At 41.0% G+C, this 25,056-nt stretch overlaps 12 protein-coding genes across 12 annotated transcripts; 7 read left to right on the top strand and 5 right to left on the bottom strand.

Moving 5' to 3' along the window:
• Positions 1–951: 951 nt before the first annotated feature.
• Positions 952–2,618, top strand: BDF20DRAFT_824864 (uncharacterized protein; the record flags this gene model as incomplete). Its single annotated transcript, XM_053077927.1, has 5 exons — positions 952–1,366; positions 1,440–1,813; positions 1,880–1,937; positions 2,053–2,087; positions 2,175–2,618. 5 exons carry the CDS (start codon positions 952–954, stop codon positions 2,616–2,618), a joined length of 1,326 nt encoding a protein of 441 aa, XP_052933326.1.
• A 544-nt stretch (positions 2,619–3,162) lies between these two features.
• On the top strand, positions 3,163–3,759 carry BDF20DRAFT_915357 (uncharacterized protein; the record flags this gene model as incomplete). The annotated part of the gene is made up of 1 exon (XM_053084301.1): positions 3,163–3,759. The coding sequence occupies one exon, from the start codon at positions 3,163–3,165 to the stop codon at positions 3,757–3,759; it is 597 nt and encodes a 198-aa protein (XP_052933325.1).
• Positions 3,760–3,800: 41 nt separating this feature from the next.
• On the bottom strand, positions 3,801–4,733 carry BDF20DRAFT_885100 (kinetochore component CENP-S-domain-containing protein). Its single transcript, XM_053081913.1, has 7 exons — positions 4,626–4,733; positions 4,503–4,560; positions 4,344–4,415; positions 4,219–4,252; positions 4,111–4,153; positions 4,013–4,039; positions 3,801–3,917 (listed from the first exon to the last, which is right to left on the bottom strand). Exons 1-7 carry the CDS (start codon positions 4,653–4,655, stop codon positions 3,849–3,851), a joined length of 333 nt encoding a protein of 110 aa, XP_052933324.1. The 5' UTR covers positions 4,656–4,733; the 3' UTR covers positions 3,801–3,848.
• Positions 4,734–6,071: 1,338 nt separating this feature from the next.
• Positions 6,072–6,841, top strand: BDF20DRAFT_825115 (vacuolar import/degradation protein Vid24; the record flags this gene model as incomplete). Its single annotated transcript, XM_053077949.1, has 3 exons — positions 6,072–6,170; positions 6,283–6,360; positions 6,446–6,841. The coding sequence occupies 3 exons, from the start codon at positions 6,072–6,074 to the stop codon at positions 6,839–6,841; spliced, it is 573 nt and encodes a 190-aa protein (XP_052933323.1).
• A 322-nt stretch (positions 6,842–7,163) lies between these two features.
• On the bottom strand, positions 7,164–8,626 carry BDF20DRAFT_915354 (C2H2 type zinc-finger-domain-containing protein; the record flags this gene model as incomplete). Its single annotated transcript, XM_053084300.1, has 3 exons — positions 7,164–7,664; positions 7,749–8,359; positions 8,431–8,626. The coding sequence occupies 3 exons, from the start codon at positions 8,624–8,626 to the stop codon at positions 7,164–7,166; spliced, it is 1,308 nt and encodes a 435-aa protein (XP_052933322.1).
• A 217-nt stretch (positions 8,627–8,843) lies between these two features.
• BDF20DRAFT_915353 (uncharacterized protein) lies at positions 8,844–9,266 on the top strand (the record flags this gene model as incomplete). The annotated part of the gene is made up of 2 exons (XM_053084299.1): positions 8,844–8,953; positions 9,083–9,266. 2 exons carry the CDS (start codon positions 8,844–8,846, stop codon positions 9,264–9,266), a joined length of 294 nt encoding a protein of 97 aa, XP_052933321.1.
• Positions 9,267–9,710: 444 nt separating this feature from the next.
• Positions 9,711–11,285, bottom strand: BDF20DRAFT_885091 (uncharacterized protein; the record flags this gene model as incomplete). Its single annotated transcript, XM_053081912.1, has 2 exons — positions 11,179–11,285; positions 9,711–11,057 (listed from the first exon to the last, which is right to left on the bottom strand). Coding segments are annotated over exons 1-2 (1,097 nt in total), but the record flags the coding sequence as incomplete, so codon positions are not given.
• A 704-nt stretch (positions 11,286–11,989) lies between these two features.
• On the top strand, positions 11,990–14,564 carry BDF20DRAFT_989850 (hsp60-like protein; the record flags this gene model as incomplete). Its single annotated transcript, XM_053085307.1, has 4 exons — positions 11,990–12,358; positions 12,569–12,791; positions 12,899–14,106; positions 14,381–14,564. Exons 1-4 carry the CDS (start codon positions 12,057–12,059, stop codon positions 14,562–14,564), a joined length of 1,917 nt encoding a protein of 638 aa, XP_052933319.1. The 5' UTR covers positions 11,990–12,056.
• Positions 14,565–15,614: 1,050 nt separating this feature from the next.
• On the top strand, positions 15,615–18,432 carry BDF20DRAFT_1002828 (Gti1/Pac2 family-domain-containing protein). The gene is made up of 5 exons (XM_053074638.1): positions 15,615–15,770; positions 15,858–15,953; positions 16,056–16,222; positions 16,582–17,091; positions 17,195–18,432. Exons 3-5 carry the CDS (start codon positions 16,057–16,059, stop codon positions 18,400–18,402), a joined length of 1,884 nt encoding a protein of 627 aa, XP_052933318.1. The 5' UTR covers positions 15,615–15,770; positions 15,858–15,953; position 16,056; the 3' UTR covers positions 18,403–18,432.
• Positions 18,433–18,880: 448 nt separating this feature from the next.
• On the bottom strand, positions 18,881–20,700 carry BDF20DRAFT_989848 (uncharacterized protein). The gene is made up of 3 exons (XM_053085306.1): positions 20,278–20,700; positions 19,705–20,025; positions 18,881–19,391 (listed from the first exon to the last, which is right to left on the bottom strand). The coding sequence occupies exons 1-3, from the start codon at positions 20,362–20,364 to the stop codon at positions 19,035–19,037; spliced, it is 765 nt and encodes a 254-aa protein (XP_052933317.1). The 5' UTR covers positions 20,365–20,700; the 3' UTR covers positions 18,881–19,034.
• A 30-nt stretch (positions 20,701–20,730) lies between these two features.
• BDF20DRAFT_885076 (cytokinin riboside 5'-monophosphate phosphoribohydrolase LOG) lies at positions 20,731–21,926 on the bottom strand. Its single transcript, XM_053081911.1, has 3 exons — positions 21,570–21,926; positions 21,140–21,472; positions 20,731–21,044 (listed from the first exon to the last, which is right to left on the bottom strand). Exons 2-3 carry the CDS (start codon positions 21,450–21,452, stop codon positions 20,899–20,901), a joined length of 459 nt encoding a protein of 152 aa, XP_052933316.1. The 5' UTR covers positions 21,453–21,472; positions 21,570–21,926; the 3' UTR covers positions 20,731–20,898.
• A 765-nt stretch (positions 21,927–22,691) lies between these two features.
• BDF20DRAFT_885070 (uncharacterized protein) lies at positions 22,692–25,030 on the top strand. The gene is made up of 4 exons (XM_053081910.1): positions 22,692–22,998; positions 23,078–23,172; positions 23,279–23,350; positions 23,442–25,030. The coding sequence occupies exons 1-4, from the start codon at positions 22,893–22,895 to the stop codon at positions 24,816–24,818; spliced, it is 1,650 nt and encodes a 549-aa protein (XP_052933315.1). The 5' UTR covers positions 22,692–22,892; the 3' UTR covers positions 24,819–25,030.
• The last annotated feature ends 26 nt before the right edge of the window (positions 25,031–25,056 follow it).

Genomic DNA, 25,056 nt, shown 5'->3' with positions numbered 1-25,056 from the left:
GTACAACTAAGCCTTTTTGTACCACTATACCAAAAATACCATTTTCTGGCATTGTTGACCAAAGCGGGTTTATCCCAGGATTTCACACACAATGGCTAAGATTCAGTAAGAAGATTGAACTTGGAGAAGGATCTGCAGGAAACGCATGTGCTTACAGTGATACATGCATCTTATTCATCGTGATGATTTACCCAGTATTGCAGATTGTACAATGAAACAAAAAAGAAGCTATCGAATTTTTGATGAAAGGAAAACTAGTAGCATGACTCCCGTTTGTCCCCGCGTTGAATCTTACGAAGAAGAAGCAGCAAAATAGACATCAGCAGAGGAAGTACAGATGAAAGGTACGAAAAGGACCAATGAATTTCGGGCTTAGGCTTTCCTTTTCTTAACTAATGGCCTATAAATAGTAGTATTGCTCGTAAATAGAGAGTTTAGTTCTTGCTGCGACCATATAACTTTAACATTTGCGGATTGAAATACGACATCGTTTGTAAGCCGTAATGTACGAATGTATCTACTTTTTCATCAATTGCAAGTCCAGAGGCATCAGAGCATGAAGCTGATTTGATTCAATAGAGGAAAAAAGGGAGGTTAAGATGTTTGTAAAGTCTAGCTATTCTTTACGTTACATTCACAACTTTGCAAAAAAAAAAAAAAAAAAAAAAAAAAAATAGAAGCCTTCGCCCCTTACTTCCTGTTGTGTAGCTGTTGTATCAACAAGGTAATTCTTTGTAATGCCCACAGAAACACGTATATAAAAGCCGCTACATAGAGTTTTCTTGCCTCCTCTAATTCCTCTTTTCCCTTTTTTTTTATCTTTTGCTTAAAGGCTTCTGGTCGTCTGCTTCTCCTTAGAACTCGGTTAAAACTTTTTTCTTCATTTCAAGTGATTTGTTTCCCTGTTTCGTCTTTCTTTTTCTGCATAGAGATCATATTACATAACGTATCATGAAACTTACAACAAGTGCTACTACAATTGCGGCTTTACTAGCCTTTATTTCTGTCATTGGAGCTCAAGAAGATGCCGTTCGTGTCGACGATAATTCACTGGCTGGTTCCTTGACAGCCGATTCAGGAACAAACACGACTGTCTCAGCAACCAATGATAACAGCAAGAACAACAATAACACCACTACCACCACTGCCAGCAGTAGCTCAGACTCCACATCCACCACGCCCACTCCCGTTTCTTCAAATACGTCGAATAGTACGTCTACCACTGCTACTTCCTCTACTCCGGGACAACTCACAGAATCCTATCCCGCTGATGGATCTGCACCCGTACCAAAACCGGAATGGTTAGAATTGATCAAAAATGCAAATATCACCAATGCGCCCGTTCTAAAGTCGAATGGTGATGATGGTATGAATTTATATCAACTCGAATGACCCTCATGATGTGTTTTAATTTATTTATTTTTTTTTCTATACGTTAGGACCCAATGTCAATGGTGCAGACAAGTACTGTGATTGGGCCATGTCTGGCTGTATGGGTTCCAGTATCGGCAGCTGTCCCAAGGGCATCTGGGGCCTCACGTTTGATGATGGACCCTCCGACGTATCGCCCAAACTCTATGATTTCTTAAAGTCTACAAACCAAAAGGCCACTTTGTTTATGATTGGTTCCAACGTGATCAAATATCCTGCTATTGTCAAACGTGCCTTTGATGAAGGCCATGAATTGGCTATCCACACATGGACTCATTCCTATCTGACCACGTTATCGAACGAGCAGATTGTTGCTGAATTGAAATGGACTGAATTAGCCATCAAGCAAATTACAGGTGTTTCGCCTCGATTGTTTAGACCTGTAAGGTTTCATATCACATATCTGTTTGCAGAAGCATTTGAACTTAGCAGAAACATATTTTTATAGCCTTATGGTGATATTGATAATCGCGTGAGAGATATCGGTACTGCTCTTGGCTTTACTTGTAAGTGTGCTCATACGCTCATGTCTGTTAGGGTGTGTCCTACGCCCACCCTAAAAATAAATGGGAACTAATCATTGTTTCTTTTTGTTAACATGGGATGATGATTTCCCAACAGCTGTCATCTGGGATCATGATACAAATGATTGGATGGTAAGCTCACCTCTTCCACCTCCTTTTCTCTTATAAGCAATACAGAACGACTCATCTATTTTACTTTTTTTTTGTGATCCATGTTAGCTTGCGGAGAATGCTGCTGGTTTCAAGGCCGAATGGATCGATGGTAATTTCACTCAATGGGTTGCCGACGCTTCGACTTCCTCCAGTGGCGGGTTATCGTTGGAGCACGATATTAAGCTGGCGACAGTAGATGCTGCCATCAAGAACCTGCCTGCTCTACAAAAGGCCTACAAAGTGGTGACGGTCGGAGAATGTGCTGGTGTACCTTCTTACAAGGAAGCGAATGTTCCTCTGCCCAAAGCCAATGCAACCACTACTTCTTCTGCTCTTCCCAAGAGTACCATGGCGGCTTCCACTGCGTCTGTTGTTCCTGCTACGACGCCTGACGCTGCACAATCTCAGACAGTAAAGAATATCAATGGTGCTGCTGGTACTACGATCAACACAGCATTGACATCTGCAGTGATGGGTGCGCTTCTATTCGTGTTGAGTAATATGTTGTAACCTTAAACCATTCATACATTCATTATTTATAGGATATACCGCGTTTTGTCGCGCGTGTATGAGAAAGTAATCTTAGTAGTACTATTACATCATTTATTTCTTTTTAGCCGTCTTTTTTAGTTTTTTCTTTCCCTCTTTTATCTTCATTGTACTATTAATTATTATAATAATCCCCCTTTTATCACTGAACTAGAATCACATTATCTCAACCGATAATAAAAAAAAAAAGTCTATTGAATCCATTCTTCAAGAAATCCCCAAATGTATATTATCTGTTAAAAAAAAAGTGTCAATGTGCATAGTAGGACGTTGATGTCATTGGGCTTTTTTTTTTTTCCCTCCATCTCATTTTTAAGGTTGAATTGAACCTTTTCAACCGTCCCATCTTATAGGTCGAAAGAGTGAGGCTATTGAGCAGCTGCATAATTTTTGTAATTCTGGGTAATTGCCCCCCATCCCTTTTTCCCTTTATTATTTTGGGTTTTTTCACAAGTTTGTTTTCTTTCAATACAATAGATAAATAAAAGTACGGATCCTCGTAAAGATGGACACGAATACGCATCATCATCCACCTGACCTTCCTGAACACTTACCTATTGATATGGCTTACGCGCCTAATCAAAAGCCTTTCTCAAAACGACCACCCACACATGCTCAACCAACAAACGACCCACATGAACATCAAAATCGACTGGCTCAACACAGTTTATCGCCTGAAAAATTAGGTGTGGTGGGTTATGTCAAAGATGTCGCTGGCTTTGTAAAAGATGTTGTGAAGGATCGTAAAAGTAAAAGAGGCGTCGTAGGACGTAGAAATTCTGAATCTTCTGTTTCCTCAACAGATAACAATCTCATGACGGCGGCAGACGAGCCGAATACTGCTGCTGTAACGACGACGACGACGACCAGTAGACCCAGACATAGCTCGGTGGGCGAACATGAAATAAGACAAAATCAACGCTCTTCTTCTCCTTTTGCAGAGGCTATCACCGGTTTGTTTCCTGGTGTGTCAGCACGTCATGACACGAATGAACCGTCAAAAGGCTGTACACACGCAGATGAACTTCGCAGTCAAGCGATGCATATGAACGAACAAAATCAAAACATGGGTCTTGGCCATACTGGTTTGGTACATAAATAACGTATAATAATAAATAAGAGGTTAAGAAAAAAAAAAAAAATGGTCGAAAGTAAAGAGGGGCTGTCATCTATATACAATCAGATCATTGTCTAATTTCGTCGCCGCTTATTGGTTGCTTCTTCTGCCATCTCCTTTGCTCTCTCAGAAATGATCTGGTACTATAGAATAGAAGGGATTTGTTTTCAGATCATACTGTCTATTAGCAGTGAACACAGCTTTCAAACGTGTATTGTCTTTATCTTTTATTTTTTACCAGTGATTCATTACGTCGTGCACAGAGCTAAGAAAAAGGTATCACTTTGTGTTACAACAGCTGATGTTCGAATCAATGTAACATCAAGACTCAATTACCTTGACATCTTCCATATTGATTACTGCTCTTCTACTATTATGACTGAAGGAAAAAGACCGTATTAGAGAACCTAACAGAGGCAGGCGTTGCCATAGAAACGCATTTACCTTGCAAATGCTTCAAGATCGATTGCCATTGTTTCTGTTAAAAAAAAAAAAAAAAAAAAAAAAAAAAAAGAAACTAAATTCAGTGCTCAGAGCATGTCTTTGATTTTGGTTGTCGTGCTGCTTACGGATTTGGTCAAATAATGTTTCTGTCAAAGCAGCTGTAAATGCGTCAGAGACGTCTTTGTTGAGTGAATTGGCTATGATGCGACAAAAGGGAAACCGAGTCAGGGTAGTAAGCAACAGAAAGAGATCTTTTGCTGGGCCTTTTGTATAGATCGTATTACCTTCTTCTTTTGCAATGGCTTTTACTGATTGCCATAGTGCAATTAGCAGTTGTTGTGTCTATGGAAAGATGAGTATGTCATTTACGCAAACATGGGTTATTCCATCATTAATGAATTGTTTACATGTTGATCTTGCTGTGAATCGTCTTCCATCTTTCCTTTGCTCTTTTAGCTGTAATTAGCTAATATTTTGGTTTACCAGAAAACAAAGGGAAAAAAAGAAAAAAAAAAAAAAAAAAAGAAAAAAGAAATGTCAAAGGCACAGAACGAAATCCTAGCCTCCTATCTAATTTTTTCTATGCGACAGTCGTTGATCCTATGAATAATTGACGCACAACGACTGAAACTCATGAAAGACCGTTAGGCGTAACTTGTGTAAGTTGAGAAGAAAGTTCTTTATTTATACAAGACACCCTCCATTCAGTTGGTCCTCTGTTTAGAGATGCAAGGAAAAGAACGACTGAATGTTTATAAAAGCGACAGTACTATCTATGTTGCATAGCAGCCTTAATTTAAGTAGTTCTTTATGAGTACAAGATCGACATTACAACACACAATAGACGGAATGGCTTCATAGCGGAAGGAACACCGTGAAGCCGGGAATGTCAAGTATTCTCAGCGTATCCTTGCCGAACTATTCAGTGCTCGCAACGACTTGGTTCAAGAAATCCTAGTGTTTCATGGATGTCGATAAGAAGGTGAGCGCTTGTGTTTTGTGTTGACTCAATGACAAAGCTGTCATGCCGATGGACGATGAACGGGAAATGTGGTAGAGGAAAACTTCTTATTTTCGAATTTTATGCAGCAAGCTTTTATTTTGCCCGGATGAAAAAGGGTGGTGACTCTTCTTTTTTGGTTATTATTCCATTTTTTATTTTAGGTTTGCATAGGGTAAACCAATCATATCACTCATCCTCTTAAGGGGAAGAATGAAAGAAGGTTTCCTTCCCCCCACTACATTATTCGCCTTTTATCGTCATTTCACAACTTATTTCCCTGTTTCTTTTTTTCTTTTTTTTTATTCAATCTGTATTTGAACAACAAAACACCATGCCTATTCCTTCCGTACCTTCCTCCCCATCCCATCGTCCTCAAGTGCCTCCGTTGACAAGCACAGGTTCCTCGACCATGGATGTGGTGATACCATTGACAGGAATCGCTGTGACAACGGATACAGCCACTGAAGATGCCAACAAGTGGAATAACAGCAAACCACAGTCTTTAGAAGACGCACAAAGAATAGCCACTCGTGCTATCGTTCAACATGACAACAGTAACAATGACAACAGGAATCTTCACAACAACATCGATAGCAACCACTCGTCTACTTTACCCGATACAGAAAATCATACGATAGCAGATGATGCCATGGACACAGATGCCTACGTCGAACGCTTGAATGTCGCTGAAGAAGAGCAGTCGAATGAAGAGGGTCCATCTTCACAAAAATACAACGACCCACAACACTTATCTGACCAGCAAACTCAAAAGCAGACAACGAAAAGAAGAGTCGTCTTATTGCATACAAAGAATAAGGATGAGGATGTTGTCAATTTATCAGAAGACAGGATGCAGTCTGATTGTGTGGGTGAATTATATGCTGGTTCTATGTTTAAGGGAACACAAAAGTGTGGTACAACAAGTTATGAAGTGAATGTGGAGATTCTTGTAAGTTTTTCTTTTTTTTTTTTTTGTTTTTCAGCTTGCATGAATTTTGTTAACCTTCTCTTTTTTTTTTTTTTTTTCTTTTTTCATTGGTTGACTCACTTCTTATGAATAGAATGTCAATATGAAAGAAAGCACTTTAAGTGGCTATCTAAAGATTAAGGGCTTGACAAGTGAATTCCCTGAACTTACGGTAAGTAGATACACTCCCATTCGTTGGTTTGCCATCCCAGAAAGGATTGAGTTTTATTAATGTAAATTTTCCACACAATGCATAGACATTTTTTCAAGCAGAAATCATAGGATCAAAATACTCTTTCCACACCCGAAAATGGCAAGCAGACCGACAAAGTGATCTTTTGCATTGGAAAAAGTTCCCGTCATTTGTTCAGTCCTATTTAGAAAATTTTGCAAAAGACGAGTTATGGCAAGAGGAGGATGACCAAGATGGCGACTTTCTTTATATGCGTTGGAAAGAAATGTTTTTGGTACCTGATCACCATATTAATGCTATTCATGGTGCCAGTTTTGCCGGCTTTTATTATATTTGCTATCAACGTTCAACCAAGCATATCAAAGGATATTATTTCTTCCGTCATCACAAAGACTGGTTCCAAGAGTTGAATTTAGATTATGTACCTGATGCTGGTTTTAGCCATTATGAATTCCGTTAATTTAGCTGATTTATTTCTTTATTATTATTTATAATACTCTCTTATTTATTTTTTTTACCCTTCACAATACCATAGCCTTATTTCACTGTTATCATTCTTTCTTTTTTTTTTTTTTTTTTGCAGTTCTATCTCTCTCGCTCTGCACTTGTACATGACTCTCTCTCTCTCTCTCTTTTTTTTTTTTTTTTTTTTTTTTTTTTTTTTTCTCTCTATGTTCAATAAATCACGGTTGCTTCTAGGGTTTTACGGTTGTTGTTTTTTTATTTCATTCATTGACACAAAAGATATATACAAAAAAAAAAAAAATGATAGTAGTGGGCTTCTAGATGATTTGAATTCTGAAATGCTTTTGTAATCTATTTTGATTCATGCCGACCTTGGTCGTGTATTCATGTTGATTTCTGAGGTCCTTGAACGCTTCCGTTGGACGCATACCATGTCTGCCATCGGTAATCATCAACTTACTTCCCTTGGGACCACCGCTTGTCTTTCTTAGAGATTCAAAGACAGGTGACTCGGAATATTGTCCAATAAGTTTGTTGATCAAGACAGAATCTCTGTTGTCTTCCGGCTTCAGCTTTTGATCGTAGTAGCGCTTCATAGCACGATGACCGACGACCGCGCCACTGGGTAAAACCAAAGACAATTCATCATCCGCTAGACTCAGGGCGGCGGTCATTTGCTCCAAATCAGCGTCAATATCTACTTCTTCTTCATCCCCCTCTTGACCTTGAGGATAGGAAGAGGAGAAATCGTAAAAGTCGACTAATTCAGCTGCATCATCATCGTCCTCGTATGCAATTTTACAGTGTCCTTTATCAATCTACAAAAAGCAAACATCGGGTGGATGAGTTTTTCCATGAAATCCACCTTGGAAGGGTTAAGAAAAAAGCAATAGGTTTTTTACCATGTGTTTTCGGACAGCTTCCACTGATCTCATGGTACCTCTTCCTTTGTTGTTACAATAAATACAGACATTGCCCACTGTAATCTTTTCACCAAGGTAACGTATAAGTCCTCTCATGTCCATTAAATACTCAATGTCGGGAATAAACAAACTATGGACGGTGGTCATGTGCTGCATATTCTCTTCAAAGGTATCTGACTGGGTCGTACAGAATAAACAGTCGGTTTCTGCTAGACGAGGAGCCGATTTGATCTTGGCATCAATCATGGCAAGCATTTCCTCTTCTGTGGTTTCATCTGTAATGGTAAGATCCATCTGTTGAGCAAGCTCTCGACTCGTCAACTGAGGTTTCTTTTCTTTATCGGAAACGGGTGTGCTGCTATTGTTCTCCTTGGATGCTTTGGCTGCCTCTTTCGCTACTGTATCTTTATGTTTTTTTGATTGAATATGATTGTCATATTGATGGGTCGATCGGAATGACTTGCGACAGGCTTTACAGTAGTTATTATTTTCTTTCACAGACTCGGCGGCCGTACCAGACGATGCTATTGTGCTGCCTGTTGCTGTACCTGTGGTTGCTATTGTTGTAGCTGTTGCTTGTTTTGCTCTAGCTATGAATACATAAGGATTAGAGACCGCTTATCGACACAACCCATGGGAGAAGCATGTCGACTCTACCTACCTTCTGATTTAGCATTGAACTGTTCCAAAGTGACAGGCGGAAGATTCACCACTTTTCTTTTCAAATTATATCTGTGCCAATCGGATCGGTAGTGATTACGTTGACCCTCGGCCGATTGGAAAGCCACTTGACAAGCAAGACAGGTATAAAGTCCAGAAGACGGACTGTAGTTTGAAGTTGTTTCTTGAACGGCCATTATTATTATTCAAAAAGTGGTATAAAAGGGCTTTGAGGAAAAAGGGAAAAAAAAAGTGGATCCTCTCTTTTTCATGAAAGCCCCGCCACTAAAAAGGTAAACCACGTCACACTGTTCATGGAGAAAAGGAATTTCATTCTCTAGAGAGATCTGCTTTAAGCTTGGTAATCATCCAGCCAATCAGCGGCCAAGTTTTTTTTGTGGAAGGCTCGTACGAATGGCTCCCTGTTTGTTTGTTGGCCCTTTCCAACAACTGTTCCATCTGCCAACATTGACCGTTGGGTTGACCATGCCACCTCCAGTCAAATACGATTATCTCATTTCAAGGTTCGATTTCAACAGATATTTTTCTACTAAACGCATACGTTGAGGAGAAAAAAAAAAAAAGCTAAAACAAAAGCGATGCTGCTCGCCCCTCCACCTCCCCCATGGCCAAAAAACCATTTTTCGTTTTAGGTCAGGAGATATAGTATTTTCCGTCACCGTTGGCGCTTTGGCTTATTTTTTGAATGAAAGAGATAATCCGAGAGCACAGAATGGGAAAACATTATTCGACATGCTAAAGAGAGCAAGACAAAAGAAAGTGCAAGAAAGAGAAGCGAAACGACAACCCGAGCCAGCCATAGTGATGGAAGAATGAATGACGCAAACTCTGTCATGGCCATTATTATCCTCGTTGCCTCATCCTTTATGTTCAAGTGGGTTCATGGCTCATCACTGCTCATGGGCAAATAGAGACATCATATATACCAGAGAAAAAAAAAAATAATAATTGTTTCACCTCCCTATGAGGGTTACATAATAATGCAGTCGGGGGATTTTTTGCATGAATGAGATCAAGGGCTTTTTTTTTTTTTATTTTCATGATGCTATCAATGAAGTAGACGAAAGGTTCCGCTTTGTGCCCAACGTCATGGAGAGGTCGTCACTTATCCCTTTTGCAGCACCAGCGTTGTTATCCATCGGTTGCTGTTCTTGTTCTGGTGAGATGCTGTAATGGCTGTTACTTCTTGTGACCCTTCCTAGCGGCGCTTCTGTTGCATTGACACTTGCATGTCTATCAGACGCCTCCTGTTGTTGTTGTTGTTGTTGTTGTTGTTGTTGCTGACTACTACTGTTGTTACTGTTACGCGTATGATTATTCTTTATCTTTGCTTCGTTTTGCTTTAGAAACATGTCTGATGTCAGGTTTGAGATCTTTATCTTGTGTGTATGTTCCATGTGATATTTAAGACCGTTCAAGTTTTTATACCGCTTTCGACAATGACCCTCGTTAAAAGAGCAAACGTAAGGTCGACTGGCATCCCACACGTCGTTGTCGTTGGAAGGTGGACAATGACCGTGTAATCGATGATATTTCAAGCCGTTGGCATTCTTGTAAGCTTTATCACAGTCGGCTACATGGCAACGGTAGGGTCTGTCTTCTGTGTCTACTAAGGGAAGCAAAAAAAAATAGCGATCAACATCTACTTGTGTTATGGATAAAAGATTGTATCTGTATTTACCCTCGATCGAGATATCACTACTACTACTACTACTACTACTACTACTACTATTACTACTATCACTACGACTACTACGACTACTATTGCTGCCGCTGCTCACTGTATTCATAGCAAAAGGGGAGCCTTTTTTGTTTTTGTTGATGCTTTTATTGAAAGAGGGGCAGGAAGTTGGCTGCGTTGTCAATTTTGCAACACTGTTTTCGATGTGTTCTTTAGGATCCACCTCCCATGGAGGAGGAGGAGCCATGGTGGAAGCCGACCTGTGACGGTGAGTCCCAGCGCTGCCCACACGGGTAGGCGTAGGCAAACGATGATGATGATGTGGATGTCCATCTTTGATCGAGTCCAACGTTTCGACCTTTGTCTTGGAAGCGGCATAGGTGTTGGCATTCTCCAAGAGGGCGAGATCGGTCCTTGTCAAGTGCTGTTTTCTGGACGGCATGTGCGTTGCTGTTGCTGTGGACTGTAGCAGAAAGGGAAAGCTACGTTCTAATGCTGTCACGTCGTCTTCGCGGTGGTTGTCATCCATCGTCATCATCGCCATGATGGTTTGTTGATAAATCGTGGGGGAAGCCGTGGCGGATAAGATGGAAGCCTCGTCCGCCATCCTATCCGAAGCAGCAGCAACCACAGAGCAGGCAGCCTGAGGATGTGGAAGCTGCTCTTTCCGATGGAGCGTGTGGCGTAGGGTACTGCTGTTGTTACTGCTACTGTCCATTTCTTCGTCACTGGCTGCCGTACGATCGGTCATGCCTTCCGTGTTCATGGAATGATATTCCTCGAAATGCTCCAACAGATCATGTAGATTCTCTAGATTTAAACCGCAACAAGAAAAGTCTTTACAAAACTTTTTTTCCAATTCATGCATGTGTTCATAGCAACTATCTACATGGTTTGGGAAACGATTTCTTGGAGAAGAACTCAAACTTTTAAAGGGAAAATGAACAGAAAATGGAGAGTTGAGTTAGCCTTTAGGATGTTGTTTGTTGTAGTTTTCTTTTTTTTTTTTTTTTTTTTTTCTTTTTTGGTTTTTTATTGAGTCATTACAGTTCGGTAGACTGGTTAAAGAAAGGTGAGGCGATACAATCATTCGCCGACATTTGCAAAAGAACGATACTATATAACAGAGAGAGAGAGAGAGAGAGAGAGAGAGATAGCTAGAACAAGGGATGCCCGCAAACGAGAAAGAAGTGTATGGATCCAAGGGAAAGAGAGAGAGAAGCATATACATCATGCCACTCACACACCAGCCGTTTCTCCATTCATAGTGAAATCATCCGCGAATACGTTGGCTGAATCAAAAACAATAGAAAGATCATAAGCCATTTTTAACGAACCCATTGTCTACTTTATGCGAAACATAGTCAATGGCCTCTCCTCTACACGATAAACCCATCCTCTTCCTGCGATTCAACATCCCCCCCACCCCGGGTGTACAATGGGAGGGATGTAGCTCAAAAACGCTCATAGTCAAACCATATGTCACGCAGCGTCATAGATGATAGTTATTCCCACGATGGACAGTGACACTTGTTCACCTTTTTTGCCCTCTTTTTTTTTGTATTTCAAAAAGGGGACGGGTTGGACGAGAAGGGAAAAAGAGGCCCTACTGAGCTTCATTGTTACCAAACATGTCAGAGAAGGTTCCAGTGATTTCCACGACAGAGAAAAAAAATAAAAAGGTTAAACAAAAAAATTCCGTCGGAACCAATAATTTCTCTTCGTGGGTTGGGATGGCTCTTTTGTTCGCCCTATTCCCATTATCGCCCGTGACCGGGCTCTGTTCCCTCCACTGCTGGGCAAGTAGAAAAATCTCAGGACCCCTCCCTCCCAACCCCCCCTTTTTTTCCCAATCCCCCTTTTTTGTTCTTTCTTTTCATTTTTTTTTTTCTTAACTCGTGTGCATCGCCCATTGTACTAAGGAAATGAACAGACTTGTCAGCAAGGCACTTCAAACTACTGCCTCTCGCCAAAGCCGTAAGAGCGCTACTGGCATTCTCAACCGTCTTTACTCTACCCACAAAGAAATCAAATTTGGCGTCGAAGGTCGCGCCGGTCTTTTGAAGGGTGTGGATGTTCTTGCCAAGGCTGTTGCTGTCACTCTTGGTCCCAAGGGTCGTAACGTCCTTATTGAGCAACCTTATGGTTCTCCCAAGATTACTAAAGATGGTGTTACTGTTGCTAAATCCATCGTTTTAGAAGATAAATTTGAAAACTTGGGTGCTAGGTAAGCAAAAAAAAAAAAAAATAAAAAAAAAATAAAAACCCACAACAACAGAAGGGTTGTTTGGAGAGGGTGGGGGTGACATCGCGGAAGGGGAGCCCATGGGACAAGGCGATCCGCTCTTTCGGCCATGAAAACGTAAAAAATAGAATGGATGCATGAAAAACTCATACAATTTATTTTTTTTTCTTTTCTCCCTTATGCATTTTATAGACTCGTTCAAGATGTAGCTAGTAAGACAAACGAAATTGCTGGGGATGGTACTACTACTGCTACCGTCTTGGCCCGTGCCATCTTTACTGAAGGTGTCAAAAACGTGGCCGCTGGTTGTAACCCTTTGGACCTTCGTCGTGGTGCTCAATTAGCCGTGGATCACGTTCTTGAATTCTTGAAATCTAATAGCAAGGTGATTACCACCTCTGCCGAAATTGCTCAAGTAAGTAAAAAAAAAGAAGGAAAGAGAGAATAATGGGCCCCTGTAACAAAAAAGAGACATGTATTTATACATTTCAAAACTCCTTTCTCCTCCCGACCCTTCCTTAGGTGGCTACTATTTCTGCCAATGGTGATAAGCATGTAGGTAATTTGATTGCTCAAGCTATGGAGCGTGTGGGTAAGGAAGGCGTCATTACGGTCAAGGCCGGTAAGACGATTGACGATGAATTGGAAGTCACTGAGGGTATGCGCTTCGACCGTGGTTTCATCTCTCCTTACTTCATCACCGATACCAAGACACAACGCGTTGAATTCGAAAAGCCTTTGATCTTGTTGTCCGAAAAGAAGATTTCTTTACTCCAAGACATTTTACCTGCTCTTGAAGCCGCTGCCACACAACGCCGTCCTCTTTTGATTGTTGCTGAAGATGTGGATGGTGAAGCTCTCGCTGCTTGTATTTTGAACAAGCTTCGTGGACAAATCCAAGTGGCCGCTGTCAAGGCGCCTGGTTTCGGTGACAACCGTAAATCGATCTTGGGCGATCTTGGTGTGCTCACCCACTCCACCGTCTTCTCGGATGAATTAGACCTCAAGTTAGAAAAGGCCACCCCCGAACTTCTGGGTACCACGGGCTCTGTCACGATCACCAAAGAAGATACCGTCCTTTTGAACGGTGCTGGTACCAAGGACAGCATTTCTCAGCGTTGTGAACAAATTCGTGGTGCCATTGAAGACCCTAGCACTTCAGAATACGAAAAGGAAAAACTTCAAGAACGTCTCGCTAAGCTCTCGGGTGGTGTGGCTGTCATCCGTGTCGGTGGTGCTTCTGAAGTGGAAGTGGGTGAAAAGAAGGATCGTTTCGATGATGCTCTGTGTGCTACTCGTGCCGCTGTGGAAGAGGGTATCGTTCCTGGCGGTGGTGTGGCTCTCTTGAAGGCAGCCAACTCTCTTGAAAACCTCAAGGGTGCCAACTTTGACCAACAATTGGGTATCAATATCATCCGTCAAGCCATCCAACGTCCTTGTCGCACCATTGTCGACAATGCGGGTGGTGAAGGATCGGTCGTCGCTGGCAAGATTTTGGAAGACAAGTCGGGTAACTCCAACTGGGGCTACGATGCCTCCACCAACGAATACTGTGATATGATTGAACGCGGTATCATTGATCCTACCAAGGTGGTTCGTACAGCTCTTGTGGATGCTGCTGGTGTTGCCTCTCTTTTGACCACCACCGAATGTATGATTGTAGATGCTCCTCAAAAGGAGACGCCTGCTATGCCCATGGGTGGCGGTATGGGCGGTATGGGTGGTATGATGTAAGAAAAACCCATCATTCCAAACACCTTGACGGATCATTGAACCTCCTTGTACTTGTTGAAGAAGGAAAAAAAAAAAAAAAAAAAAAAAAAAATGTATTTCTATCTTTTTTTTTTTTTTTCGTTTTTTACAACATTCTAATGTTTATGTGGCCTTTTTTTTTTTGTGCGTTGACATGGAACGTGCACATAAACACATGTATATCATTTCTCTTTTCCCTTTCATGATTTTTTTTATACTAGACATTGTTTTACTAAATAAAATAAAAATGAGTATGAACCCCTTTCATTTTTCATTGAGGGTTTTCTTTTTTCCATCCTGCATGAATGGCAAAAATGCAAATGCCAAATGCAACCTATTCTCTGCACGTTTCAAGGGGGGAGTGCGCGGAGAGGCTGGAATTGTCGCACAGACATTCTCTTTGATTGTCATGTTGGGCTTGAACCAAGGAACATGACAATGAAGCAAAAAAAAAAAAAAAAAAAAAAAAAAAAAAAAAAAAAAGAAAAAGTCGTGAGGGATGGGATCGACATGGGAAACCTTCCCATGGGGTCTTTTATGTTTTTTTCCTTTTGCCACATGGATGGATCATTCCTCACGCATGCACAAGTGGGGTTCCTGAGAAATGGACAAGTAGTCAAGGTCATCACTGGCAGGCGGTTCCCCCGCCCGCTTCATGAGAGTTGATCAAGATTCAAAAAGGAAAAAAATACCCAATGGGTTTGTTTTTTTGTGCAGGCAAAAGAGAAAGGCCTAGAGTAGTAAAAGAGTACGTTATGGTTTTCCCAGCCAAAGGGACAATGGACTATTTTTGCCTATTTTAAACAAGGTCGCTCCGGATATGCTCCAATAAATGTGTGCAAAGGTACTTTAAAAGGTAAATCAAATTTTAAACACTCTGTTGTGAAGAACCTTTTTTTTTTTTTTTTTGTTTTTTGACAGTTTTCGCAATGTACAGAAAAAAAAAAAAAAATCGACAAGAATCGAGGTACAAGAAAAAATAAAAAAATGTGGGGAAGCCCGAAAATCTCTCTTTTTAAGACGAGGAAATAAGGCATTGAGTCCAATAGAACAAAAATCATCCTCTTTCACACCCAATGGCGAATGCATAACAGATAAACTCCCCCAACACTGACATTGGGATAGCATACACACACACACACACATTGAGTGGTTTCGTCTATACAAAAGCGTGTGAGAGATGAAACGATTGGACGGGTAGAATTCCCTTTCTGCAAGAACAGCTAGAGGTGTTCGGGGTTGAAACCAGTAGTGTCTCTTTTTTCCATTATCTCCCGCGGACAACCCCCTGCGACGACGGTAGGGTAAAAAATAGATTCAAAATGTTTATAATTGTGTACAAAGGACCTTTCATTTTTTTAGGGGGAAAATTGAATAATGCAATAGCATCATAATTCTCAATTTTTGTTTTTTTTTTTTATATACAGCCCAAAAAAAGAACGGTTTTTTTTCTTTTGTCAGTTTACAAACTCAATGAAAATTGTTTGATATATTTTTGTGGTTATCTAATCGTGAGGTGTATATACCTTTTCTCTTTCTCTTTTTTCACCTTACTCTTTTTTTCTTTTTGGTTTATTTTTTTGTTGTTTTTACTGCTATAACGAAGCGGGAATTTATATTATTATTTTTTGTTTTTGTACAAGTTTGTGTGTTACCAGTCGAAATAGAACAAACCTCACCACTTTTATTCAACTTTTTTTTTTTTTTTTTTTTTTTTTTTTATTATTAGCAATAAAAAAAAAGTAGTTTCTTTTTTCTTTTTCCCCCCTCCCCTCTCTCTCTTTCTCTCTCTCTATTTTTTACATTTTAAATCTTAAAATTTCAGGTTCGACATGAAATGCTCTTTTTAACTCAAATTCAAAACAGTGCTTCATTCTCCAGCTCTCTTACGCTTCATCCATCTTTTTTTTTTCTTTTTCATGCATAGAATGGTAGAAACTTTTCATGGTTATATTGAAACAACGCAAGATGTATTGCTTATTTTTGAAGGATGCAGAAGAGGCTTATTGCCAAGAGTGTGTAGAAGACTTCAAGAAAAAGAAAGACGTATGATACGGTCTGGGTCCGTCTTTGTGTTTGATGAAAGAGAATCAGGTAACCTATTCTATACGGTGTAGAAAGGGCGGGGATGGTTAAAGAAAGACCAGCCATACGTTTCTTTTGTTTGCTTTTCCAGCAAAAAGCGTGTCAGTAAAAAAGAGAAAAAAGAGCGGAGGGTTTAGGGGATTTTTGTGAAAAAGATAAGGGGGGAATATCAAAAGAATGTGTGGAAAAAAAAAAAAAAAAAAAAAAAAAGAAAGGGGGAAAAACGTATGGGAGACCGCAACGCATATTTTTTTACACGCACAGACATACTACTTTCTTCAACCTACAAAAAAGAGAGAAAAGTGAAAACAGGGTGATCAAATAAATTCGTAATGATTATTAAATCATTCCTCAAAAAAAAAAATTAGGAATTAAACGATGGACAGACGGTTTAGTTTGGAGTCCATCACGTATCTTGGGAAATTTCTTGATATATCGTGAATTAGACAAAAAAACACCAGGCGAAAAAAAGAGTTATAACAGCAACAATAACACTCATGCTGAATCATCCACCAAACCTCGTAGTTTCAGTGCCGATCAAACAGCCATGGGAGGGCTTTCTGCCTCTGCTGTAGCAGGTGGTCTTCCTGACCGTAGCAATCGTGAACGTCGTTTAGTAGGCAGTCTTTCTGATTCTTATCGATTCCGTAAAAATGGTCTGATAAAGAAGACCATGTCTATTGTTGTCAATGGTGTCGCTCAACATTTAATTTCTTACTATCATCCTGGTGATATCATGGAGAACAAATTGCGTACGCCTTCTTCTGTACCAGAATTAGCTAGCCTTGAAATTTCACCTGACTTGTTGGTTAAACAGAACTTTAGAGTGCCTCCTCTGGTTGAACCCTCGTTTGACAATAATGAAGGAGGTTTGACAGGTACAGAGGATGACAGATTAATTTTGCAACCTTTTTCACAACTTACTAAAGAGCCTACTTTTTCTTTTTTTTTTTTTTTTTTTCTTTTTTTTTTTTCATCAAGCTGAAGAAAGACGTATGCATTCCTATCGAAGTATGTCCATGGGATCACTGCGTACATCACACAGCTATGCATCTCATAGCACACTACCTCCTGTGAGTCGTTCCTCTATCGGCCAACCTCAACCACCTCAACTGTTATATACCACTTCTTCTTCGTCCTTCAACCCGCGTATGGACTTGGATGATAACCACCATAGCAATAAATATGCAAATAACAACAACAATTTGTCTGCTTATTACACTGCTAGCATGTACGGCAATAATCACAACCCCATGAATCACGGTTTCCCACCTTTACCATCACCCTCCAGCATCACATCCTCACCCAATACACCCATTTTATCTCCTGTACGTCCCTCCTTTTCTCAGCAGCAGCAGCAGCAGCAGCAGCAGCAACAGCAGCAGACGCGCAATTATTCCATCTCTTCCACCTCATCCAATGGACCGCCGCCTCCCAGATACACTACAACGGCTACCACGACGACACATCGCAACGGTTTTGATTTATTATCCAATAGTCACCCGTTAGATCATGCTCATGGTGGCAACACCCATAAACAAACAACACAACAGCCCTCCATTCATCCTCACATGATGTCCGATGTGGGTTTAATGAAACCAGAGAATGACACGGGCAATGGCTCTGATCCTATGAATAACACGTCCACACCACATATTGGACAATTACTCAACCCAGTGCATCCTTTGACGACAGCAGCTGTTGCGTTGAAAGCGGAACCAGGAGAAGCGCAGCACAACCATCCTTTCTATCCATCTTTTGGCCTTCCTACCACCACGCCGACCCACACGAACACGAACACGACCCCTGCCACTGCCACCACTACCACCAACAACACGACGACGACGACTACACCAACAACAACCACCACCACAGCGACATCATCCACAGCGGCTACGGCTACTGCTACCCCATTCAACACACAACTTCATCCACCACCACCACCATTACATCATCATCATCATCAACAGCAACAACAACAACAACAACAACAACAGCAACAGCAACAGCCTTATGGAGGATCCTACTACTTGCAAAGATCTCCACAAGTACAACAGCCTTTGACCAATACTTTAACAGCAAACGAGTTGTATCGAAACCAACTGGTGCTTCCTCAAACTTCCAACTCGTCCATGTATGATACCCAAAATGCCTCGGAACTTGGAATGGGTCCTCTCATGCTGAAATGAAAATAAATCCGTTTTTTTTTTTTTTTTTTTATTGGAAACCACACAAAAGCTATCATTCTCTTATAGCTGATCAAAACAACCACTCACTCCCCCCCCCCTTTTTTTCATTTTTGACGTAATCATCATTTTTTGCGGGTTTTTTATTTTTCCTTTTTATCTCTTGGTTTTTTCTTTATTATTATCTATGCAAAAAAAAGAGAATCCCCTTCTTTCTTTTTTAAAGTTAGGCTCAAGCTTTTTTTTTTTTTGATACATTTTTTATGCAGCTGCGTGTATATTTTTCTTTTCTGTTTTTTTCCTCCCCTCCCCCCAAATCATAAAAAAAAAGACCCTTTTTTTTAACTTGACATTTTTTTTTTTTTCTAATTTAAAAAATAAAAAAATATTAAAAAATAAAAAAAATTAAAACTTTGTCAGAAAAAAAAAAAAAGGTTAGGTTTTTAAAAGTAACCTTACTTTGGGGTTTTTTTTTTTTTTTGGGTGTACATCCAGCTGTGTGTGCAGGTACGGCAAAGGGTGCAAGTTTTTGTTTCCCTCCTGACCCGACTTTTTTTCCTTTCTTGATCAAAACAACCCTTTGCTCGGATGATCTTCCGATAAGAAAAAAGGCGGAATTACCCCAGGAAAATGGGTCACAATATGAAACCGACAAAAAAGTGAGACCTTTTCGACAACAAAAACGACGCATGAACAATGTTGTCAGCCGGGCGGTGAATGAGAGCTCTCTTTCTACAAACAAATCTGACAACAAAAAATAATACGGATCTTTTCTTTTTTGCCCATCCCAAAGGTAAACTGTTCATCCACTGAAAAAGAAGTGGCATCACGCGGCCCAGCATAAAACAGGATGGAACCGTCTCTTGGGGCAGTTGTTGGCTGAGATGAATAGGTCCCTCTGAAGGAAGATGTGAAGTGAAAGAAGCTGCTCGTCTGCAATCCATATTTAACTTTTTGGGATCGCAGTCAACGCGGAGGAAGAAGAAAGCTTTCTAAAAAGTGTGTGTACAGAATAAAAAAAACCACAAAGAAGTTCCCTCCAGTGAATAAAAGACATATTCAAAAAAGTAACGTTTGCAATGAAACAATAAAGAATTATTTACCAAAACGAAGTGGGGGACCCAGTAGTCAATAACCGATTTTTTAAAGGACTAACGGGTAGATGACTATAAAAATGCACTCATAACTTTTAATAAAGATTTGAATAATGGAGCTTATTGTTTTCTGTTCTGCTTTTTTTAAAGTTCCGTTGGGCACTTTAAGCTCTCTTTTTTCTTGTTTCTTCAAAGTGATAGTAAACAACACCTGATGGTAAACTTTTGCCAAATCATATGTATTTCTGACGTTCTGTAAAAGTCGGATGGCGGATACTCTCGTCAGATGTTTGGCTGTTTCTCTCGTTCGAAGAACTTGATGTTGTTCATCTTGGACGGCTGGAAGGCATTTTATTGTTCTACCCACTTTTAAATCCATATTCATCAGACTCTTTTTGGTTGGCTCTAGAAACTCATTGTGAGCGACGACTTTGAGGTGGTCACGATGGATACCATTCATCTCAGGAACAGAAAGTAAAGAATGAAGATACAAAAGAGTGTTACATAGATAGAGAATGTCTATCTGAATAGCCTATTTCAAAAAAATACACTTCATAACGTGCTGGGTTAGGCATTTTTTGCAACATAAGCCATTGGCTGGAATAATGCTACCACTTTCTTTTTATGCGTCTCAATAAACTTTACAAATGACTCCACAGCACTCGATCCATGCTGGTCATCGTCAAGCCTGTCTACTCCCTTTTTTGAAAGAGTGCTGTGTTGTGAAAAGGATATCCTATCTACTATGCGTGTACTCTAATGACTTGGCTCATCTTCATCTTACATTCTCCATCGCCGAATACGAGTAATAACGCGTATTGGAAAGAGTGAATAGAGCGCGTTCTAACTGAGTCGCAACATGAGGAGACATTGAATTTAAATTGACGCTTTCGAATGGAAGGGTTTTTTTGATCTCTTTAGTCTAGTACTAGATATCTTTCTGTCAGCAGCTATATAATGCAATGATGCTTTCTGTCCGACCTTGAATGGTACAAACTGTAAACAGCCTTTATGGATGACAGCCGTCGTTCAGAGTTCCCTCTTTTTTGGGCATTGTGGTACGTGAAAGGGAACCATCTCTTCATGAAGAGGTAGTATAAGCCAAATGAACACCCGCACAGAAAAAAAAACCACACACAACATCGCCTTGTTGTATCAAAAGGCTTCTATATCACTAGCAGAGGTTATCTCAACTCCAACAGAAACTTTTTTAATCGCAGCAGCCCCCCCCCACCCCGTTGTGAAAGCATACATGCGCCACAAACCTAATTCCTGCGCAAGTGTTTTTAGCTCAAAAATCATGGTTTAAACAAAAGAGTCATGACCATGGGTTTACTCAATGAAAAAATAGAGGACGGCCTTCAGCTTTTATCCATACATTTATTGCCATTGCCTGTAACGATAACTAAACCAGAGTGTCTCGTTCAGAAGGCTTCCAATGGATGACATAGCGTGCTTCGGGTGCTTTGTATTTGTTTAGGGTATCGAGAACTTGCTTACTTGACTCACAAAGGACAAATATGTTGGCGTTATCTGACTTGATAAAGTTTTCTACACCCAAAAAAAAAAAAAAAAAGAAAATGAACGGAGGAGGCGGTCGATTGAGTGAGGCAGCTAGACGACATGAAAGAGTGACGTCCTCTTACCTTTCACACAAAGCTTAACCCAACTGTCAAAAGGTGTGAAATAATTTTTAGTGTTGACGAGAATGATGGGTTTGGAGTGAATGTTGAGTTGAGACCAAGTGATCATTTCCAGCATTTCTTCCATGGTACCAAAGCCACCGGGCAAAACAATGAAAGCATCGCTCTCGTCATGCATACGGCGTTTACGGCTGTGCATGTCAGGAACAACTGTCGGCTCACAAAGTTGCTCATCGCTTAACGTGAGCATCGGTTCAGGCACAACAGCAGTTATTTTTCCACCGTTCTTAAAGACCGATTGAGCGACTGCCCCCATCAAGCCAACAGTTCCACCACCTACCCAACCCCCCAACCCCCCAGTAAATACAAATAGACATTGTGAATGGAGGCGACTCTCTCGTTGCTGTGGAAGAGAGCAGTAGATAATCCTTACCATACACCAATCGGATATTATTCTCTGCTAATATCTTCCCTAGCTCTAGAGTAAGTAGTTACATCAATGTCATCATTACACATTCCTCAAGGCGAAAGAGTACATTTTTGAGTGGGTCGTATTTCTTGATTCTCACATGTCTTACCAACAGCTTCTTGCTCAAACACAGGATCCGCACCGCTGTCAGCTCCACAGAACACGCTGACGCTTTTGATATTTGCCTTGTCGACATTCTTATCTGCTGCCGTAGATGGAGCCATCGTTGTATTTGCAAGCTTAAAATGATAATGAAACGCTTACCCTCCTGTTGTAATCAATAGAAAAACGATAAAGAGTAAAAACCAAATCGAGGGGAGAGCCTGCAAAAAAAAAAACCCTTTCTTTTATAGTCATAGAGCGTCTTTTTCACTGAAACATCGAATGGAAAACCCTTTCTTTTCTCATCATGATCATAAAATAACATCACTTTGAAGCATTTTCATCTTCCGTCCTTTGATTTTTTCATATAAAGTACAAAAAAAGCAACCACCCCTAACAAAAGGATGTGTCTATTGTCGACGATAGGTTGTCGTAGTGTTCTTTTAAGTGAAGCATAGAGGCCTAGGACTGCTTTCTAAAAATCGAAAAAAAAGAACGGCTTGCCTGAACAGCGGGGCGCGCCCCACTCACTTGAACGGGTTAGACAAACAGTTTTTCCCTCGTCTCAGCCTTTGATACGCACGCATAAGAAACAGAGCAAAAGATAGTCAGCATATTTTTTATAAAAAATACAGCCTGCCATGGTCCATCAATGATTATACAACTTTTGCCCCCATGACCAGGATAGTCCATGCATCAGTCTATTTTAGACAACTTAGGGTACAAAAAATATGTTTGAAAATTCAAGCCGTTCATGACGGTTATCTATAGAGAGTCCCAATGCGTCTCTCTAGATGCCTTCATCTGCTAACGCCCCCACCCCCCCCTCCTCCACCCCCCACTTTTGTTCAAAAGGTGAGAGAGAGGATAAGGTGAATGCGCCCCACCTCGGATGGCGTCAGTGACTTGCATAGCGACAAATTGAACCTCAGCATGATAATGCTATAAATGTGGGTTCTGTTCTGTTATGAAACCAGGTAACTTTTTTTTTTTCTCTCTTCTATTCTCCTTACATCTGCTCATCTTTAGTTCTGCTTTCAGTTAGTCATCGCCATCTGTTTGTTATATTACCCTTGAAACCTTAGTCTAAGCACTTGAGTTTTACTTTTATACGTTTGACCCGTCTTTGCTCAACTTATTTCTGTCACCCTTTGATTTTTCTGTTCCCCCCTTTCTTCGTTCCGTATGTTGCCTCTCAATTTGGTAGTAAAAGGTCGTTATAAGATAGTACTTGGGAAATCATTTGATGCAAAAATCAAAAAGAAAGCACCAAAGTTCTACAAAGTGAAGCGTAAGTATAGACCAAGCTGTAGATATATTCGTCATAAAAATATACTTTATGATTGAAACCCATCTTTTCTTGCTCATAGACGCGAAAAAATCCGATGCCAAGGTGTTCAAGAGAGAAGCCAAGTTGTTACAGAGAGAGAAAGAAAAGTACCAACTGGACATATCTCAAAGCGGGGTAAGCCTTTCATGTTTCAGGTTTTTTTTGCACGCGTTTTGTGTAGTTTTGTTTTTGTTTCCTTTTGGCTCTAAATTATCTACTTTTTTGCCCACTCTACCTATAGACTTTTGACGTTGAGATGACAGAAGCCCCAAGCCTCAACGATTGTATCCTTATCTTTGATGAAAAAGCCATGGTAGGAAGAAAACTTTCCGCCCCCGCCCCCCTTTTGATTTGTTTTGTCTAGACTCGTTTTAACTGCTTTTGTTTATTTTTGTGCGCCTTAGACTTGTACGATCGAAAGACAAGGGGCTTACATCAGCATGGCAGATGAAACGCCTCCACATTCAAAACTGGAACTCCCTCCTCTCCCCACTCAGCTGCATCTTCCGCCGAAGCCTTCGCCACAACAGGCGCCCGCCTATGATACACCACTTTCTACAGCAACCACCACACTACCTTCTACCACCGCCGCTCCATCGCAACCTGAAACAGCCATGGAGGATGACAACGACGACTTTGACTTTGATCTCTCCAAAGATATGGATGATATCTTGGATGGCGATTCGGATGATGACAGCAGTCCATCCGATTCAGAAACTTCGGAGGTGTTTGAAGAAGTTACAGCTCCCACGCTGCTAGCGCCTGCAGCAGCGGTGGTAACACCAATTTCCAAGCAATTAACAGCAACAACAACAAACAAACCTGTAGCAAGCACCCACCCACTGAGCCTCCCTCCCACGCCCATCAACCATACCAGTAATCACAGAGTACCTTTACCCCCTCAGATACCCACTTTAGCGTTACCTCCCACACCCACGCCTTCTTCAACAGGTGCCACCACCCATCACAACAGCAACCATCACAGAAATGGAAATCCTGGTGTGCGACCCGCCAATAGCCCAAGCACGGCGCTCAAACCTCAGTCACCCGTCAATCCCAGAAAACGTAAGGTGAAAATGGCCTCTGCTCCTATCCGTCATTTAGATAGCCCATCTTCTTTCAAAACTGCCTCTCCCGTGTCTCATCCGCCTGCCCCCATCGCTACTCCTATCAGTCTTAAATCGCTGAGCTCTAGTACACCGCCCGTGCCTGCATGCGCTGTGGCTAATGTAAAGCGCCGTAAGTTGTCTAAAGACGACGACGTCAGCAGTCGTTCCAACAGCGAAGCTTCATCTTCAGGTGAGGAAGAAGAAGAAGAAGTCGCCTCCAGATCAGAAGCCTCTCCTCGCTCAGAAGCCTCTCCCCGCTCAGGAGCCGCCGCCTGCTCAGGAGCCGCTAGTGAAGAAATAGGCTCAGAAGAAGAAAGTGCCAGCAGCAGCAGCGGCAGCGGCAGCAGCGAGACTGACTCCGATGATGATGAAGATTTTGACAAACTAGCCGAGCATATTGTGATAGGGCTTGATACTTCGGAGCCTCCCTCTCCTCAGCACCCTTCCCTAGGTGCCAGTACGAACGGTCCCGTTCCTCCGTCTTCTTTGTCTTCCACCTCTGTAGCAGCTACAAACGCAAATCCTTCTCTATTACCCCCTGCAAATCATACCAAAAAGCCAATGTCATTACGTGCTCTCTTCAGTAAGTACTCCTTATTTCTTTGCTGTGTAACATTTGCTCATCCTCTTATCCTTCTTTTTTCCTCACACTCTCTCTGTAGAAGACGATGAAGAGTCTGAAGAATCAGAAGAAAGCGACAGTGATGATGACTGATTTCCCTGTCAAGATACCCTTCAAACTAAATACCATAATTTATTTGTCATAAAGAATCACCTCCCTCCATCTTCCTCTCTATAAAAAATGTATAGGACAGAAAAGAAAATACATTTTTGTTACAAATACTAAAAAACATGAAACATCAATAAACAATCTTTGCTCATTTCAAATGTGTGTGTGCTGTTCTTTTTA

This window comes from Mycotypha africana (assembly GCF_025528875.1).
Source record: "Mycotypha africana strain NRRL 2978 chromosome Unknown BDF20scaffold_9, whole genome shotgun sequence".
Classification (NCBI taxonomy): Eukaryota; Fungi; Mucoromycota; class Mucoromycetes; order Mucorales; family Mycotyphaceae; genus Mycotypha; species Mycotypha africana.
This window is presented reverse-complemented; position numbering and strand designations above follow the sequence as displayed.

Excerpts from the sequence above, each read along its gene's own strand:
- BDF20DRAFT_885100 (XM_053081913.1), bottom strand. The coding sequence starts at position 4,655 with ATGGAAGACGATTCACAGCAAGATCAACAT. Across the intron at positions 4,416-4,502 it reads AGCCATTGCAAAAGAAGAAG|CCAATTCACTCAACAAAGAC; the intron begins GTAATACGATCT and ends GTCGCATCATAG. Across the intron at positions 4,253-4,343 it reads AACATTATTTGACCAAATCC|AAACAATGGCAATCGATCTT; the intron begins GTAAGCAGCACG and ends TTTTTTTAACAG.
- BDF20DRAFT_1002828 (XM_053074638.1), top strand. The coding sequence starts at position 16,057 with ATGGTAGAAACTTTTCATGGTTATATTGAAACAACGCAAGATGTATTG. Across the intron at positions 16,223-16,581 it reads GTTTGATGAAAGAGAATCAG|GAATTAAACGATGGACAGAC; the intron begins GTAACCTATTCT and ends AAAAAAAATTAG. Across the intron at positions 17,092-17,194 it reads TAATGAAGGAGGTTTGACAG|CTGAAGAAAGACGTATGCAT; the intron begins GTACAGAGGATG and ends TTTTTCATCAAG.
- BDF20DRAFT_989848 (XM_053085306.1), bottom strand. The coding sequence starts at position 20,364 with ATGTCTCCTCATGTTGCGACTCAGTTAGAACGCGCTCTATTCACTCTT. Across the intron at positions 20,026-20,277 it reads CGTATTCGGCGATGGAGAAT|GCTATTCAGATAGACATTCT; the intron begins GTAAGATGAAGA and ends TTTTTGAAATAG. Across the intron at positions 19,392-19,704 it reads TGGCAAAAGTTTACCATCAG|AAAGCTTTCTTCTTCCTCCG; the intron begins GTGTTGTTTACT and ends CACACTTTTTAG.
- BDF20DRAFT_885076 (XM_053081911.1), bottom strand. The coding sequence starts at position 21,452 with ATGGGGGCAGTCGCTCAATCGGTCTTTAAGAACGGTGGAAAAATAACT. Across the intron at positions 21,045-21,139 it reads GGTTAAGCTTTGTGTGAAAG|AAAACTTTATCAAGTCAGAT; the intron begins GTAAGAGGACGT and ends TTTTGGGTGTAG.
- BDF20DRAFT_885070 (XM_053081910.1), top strand. The coding sequence starts at position 22,893 with ATGTTGCCTCTCAATTTGGTAGTAAAAGGTCGTTATAAGATAGTACTT. Across the intron at positions 22,999-23,077 it reads AAAGTTCTACAAAGTGAAGC|ACGCGAAAAAATCCGATGCC; the intron begins GTAAGTATAGAC and ends TCTTGCTCATAG. Across the intron at positions 23,173-23,278 it reads TGGACATATCTCAAAGCGGG|ACTTTTGACGTTGAGATGAC; the intron begins GTAAGCCTTTCA and ends CTCTACCTATAG.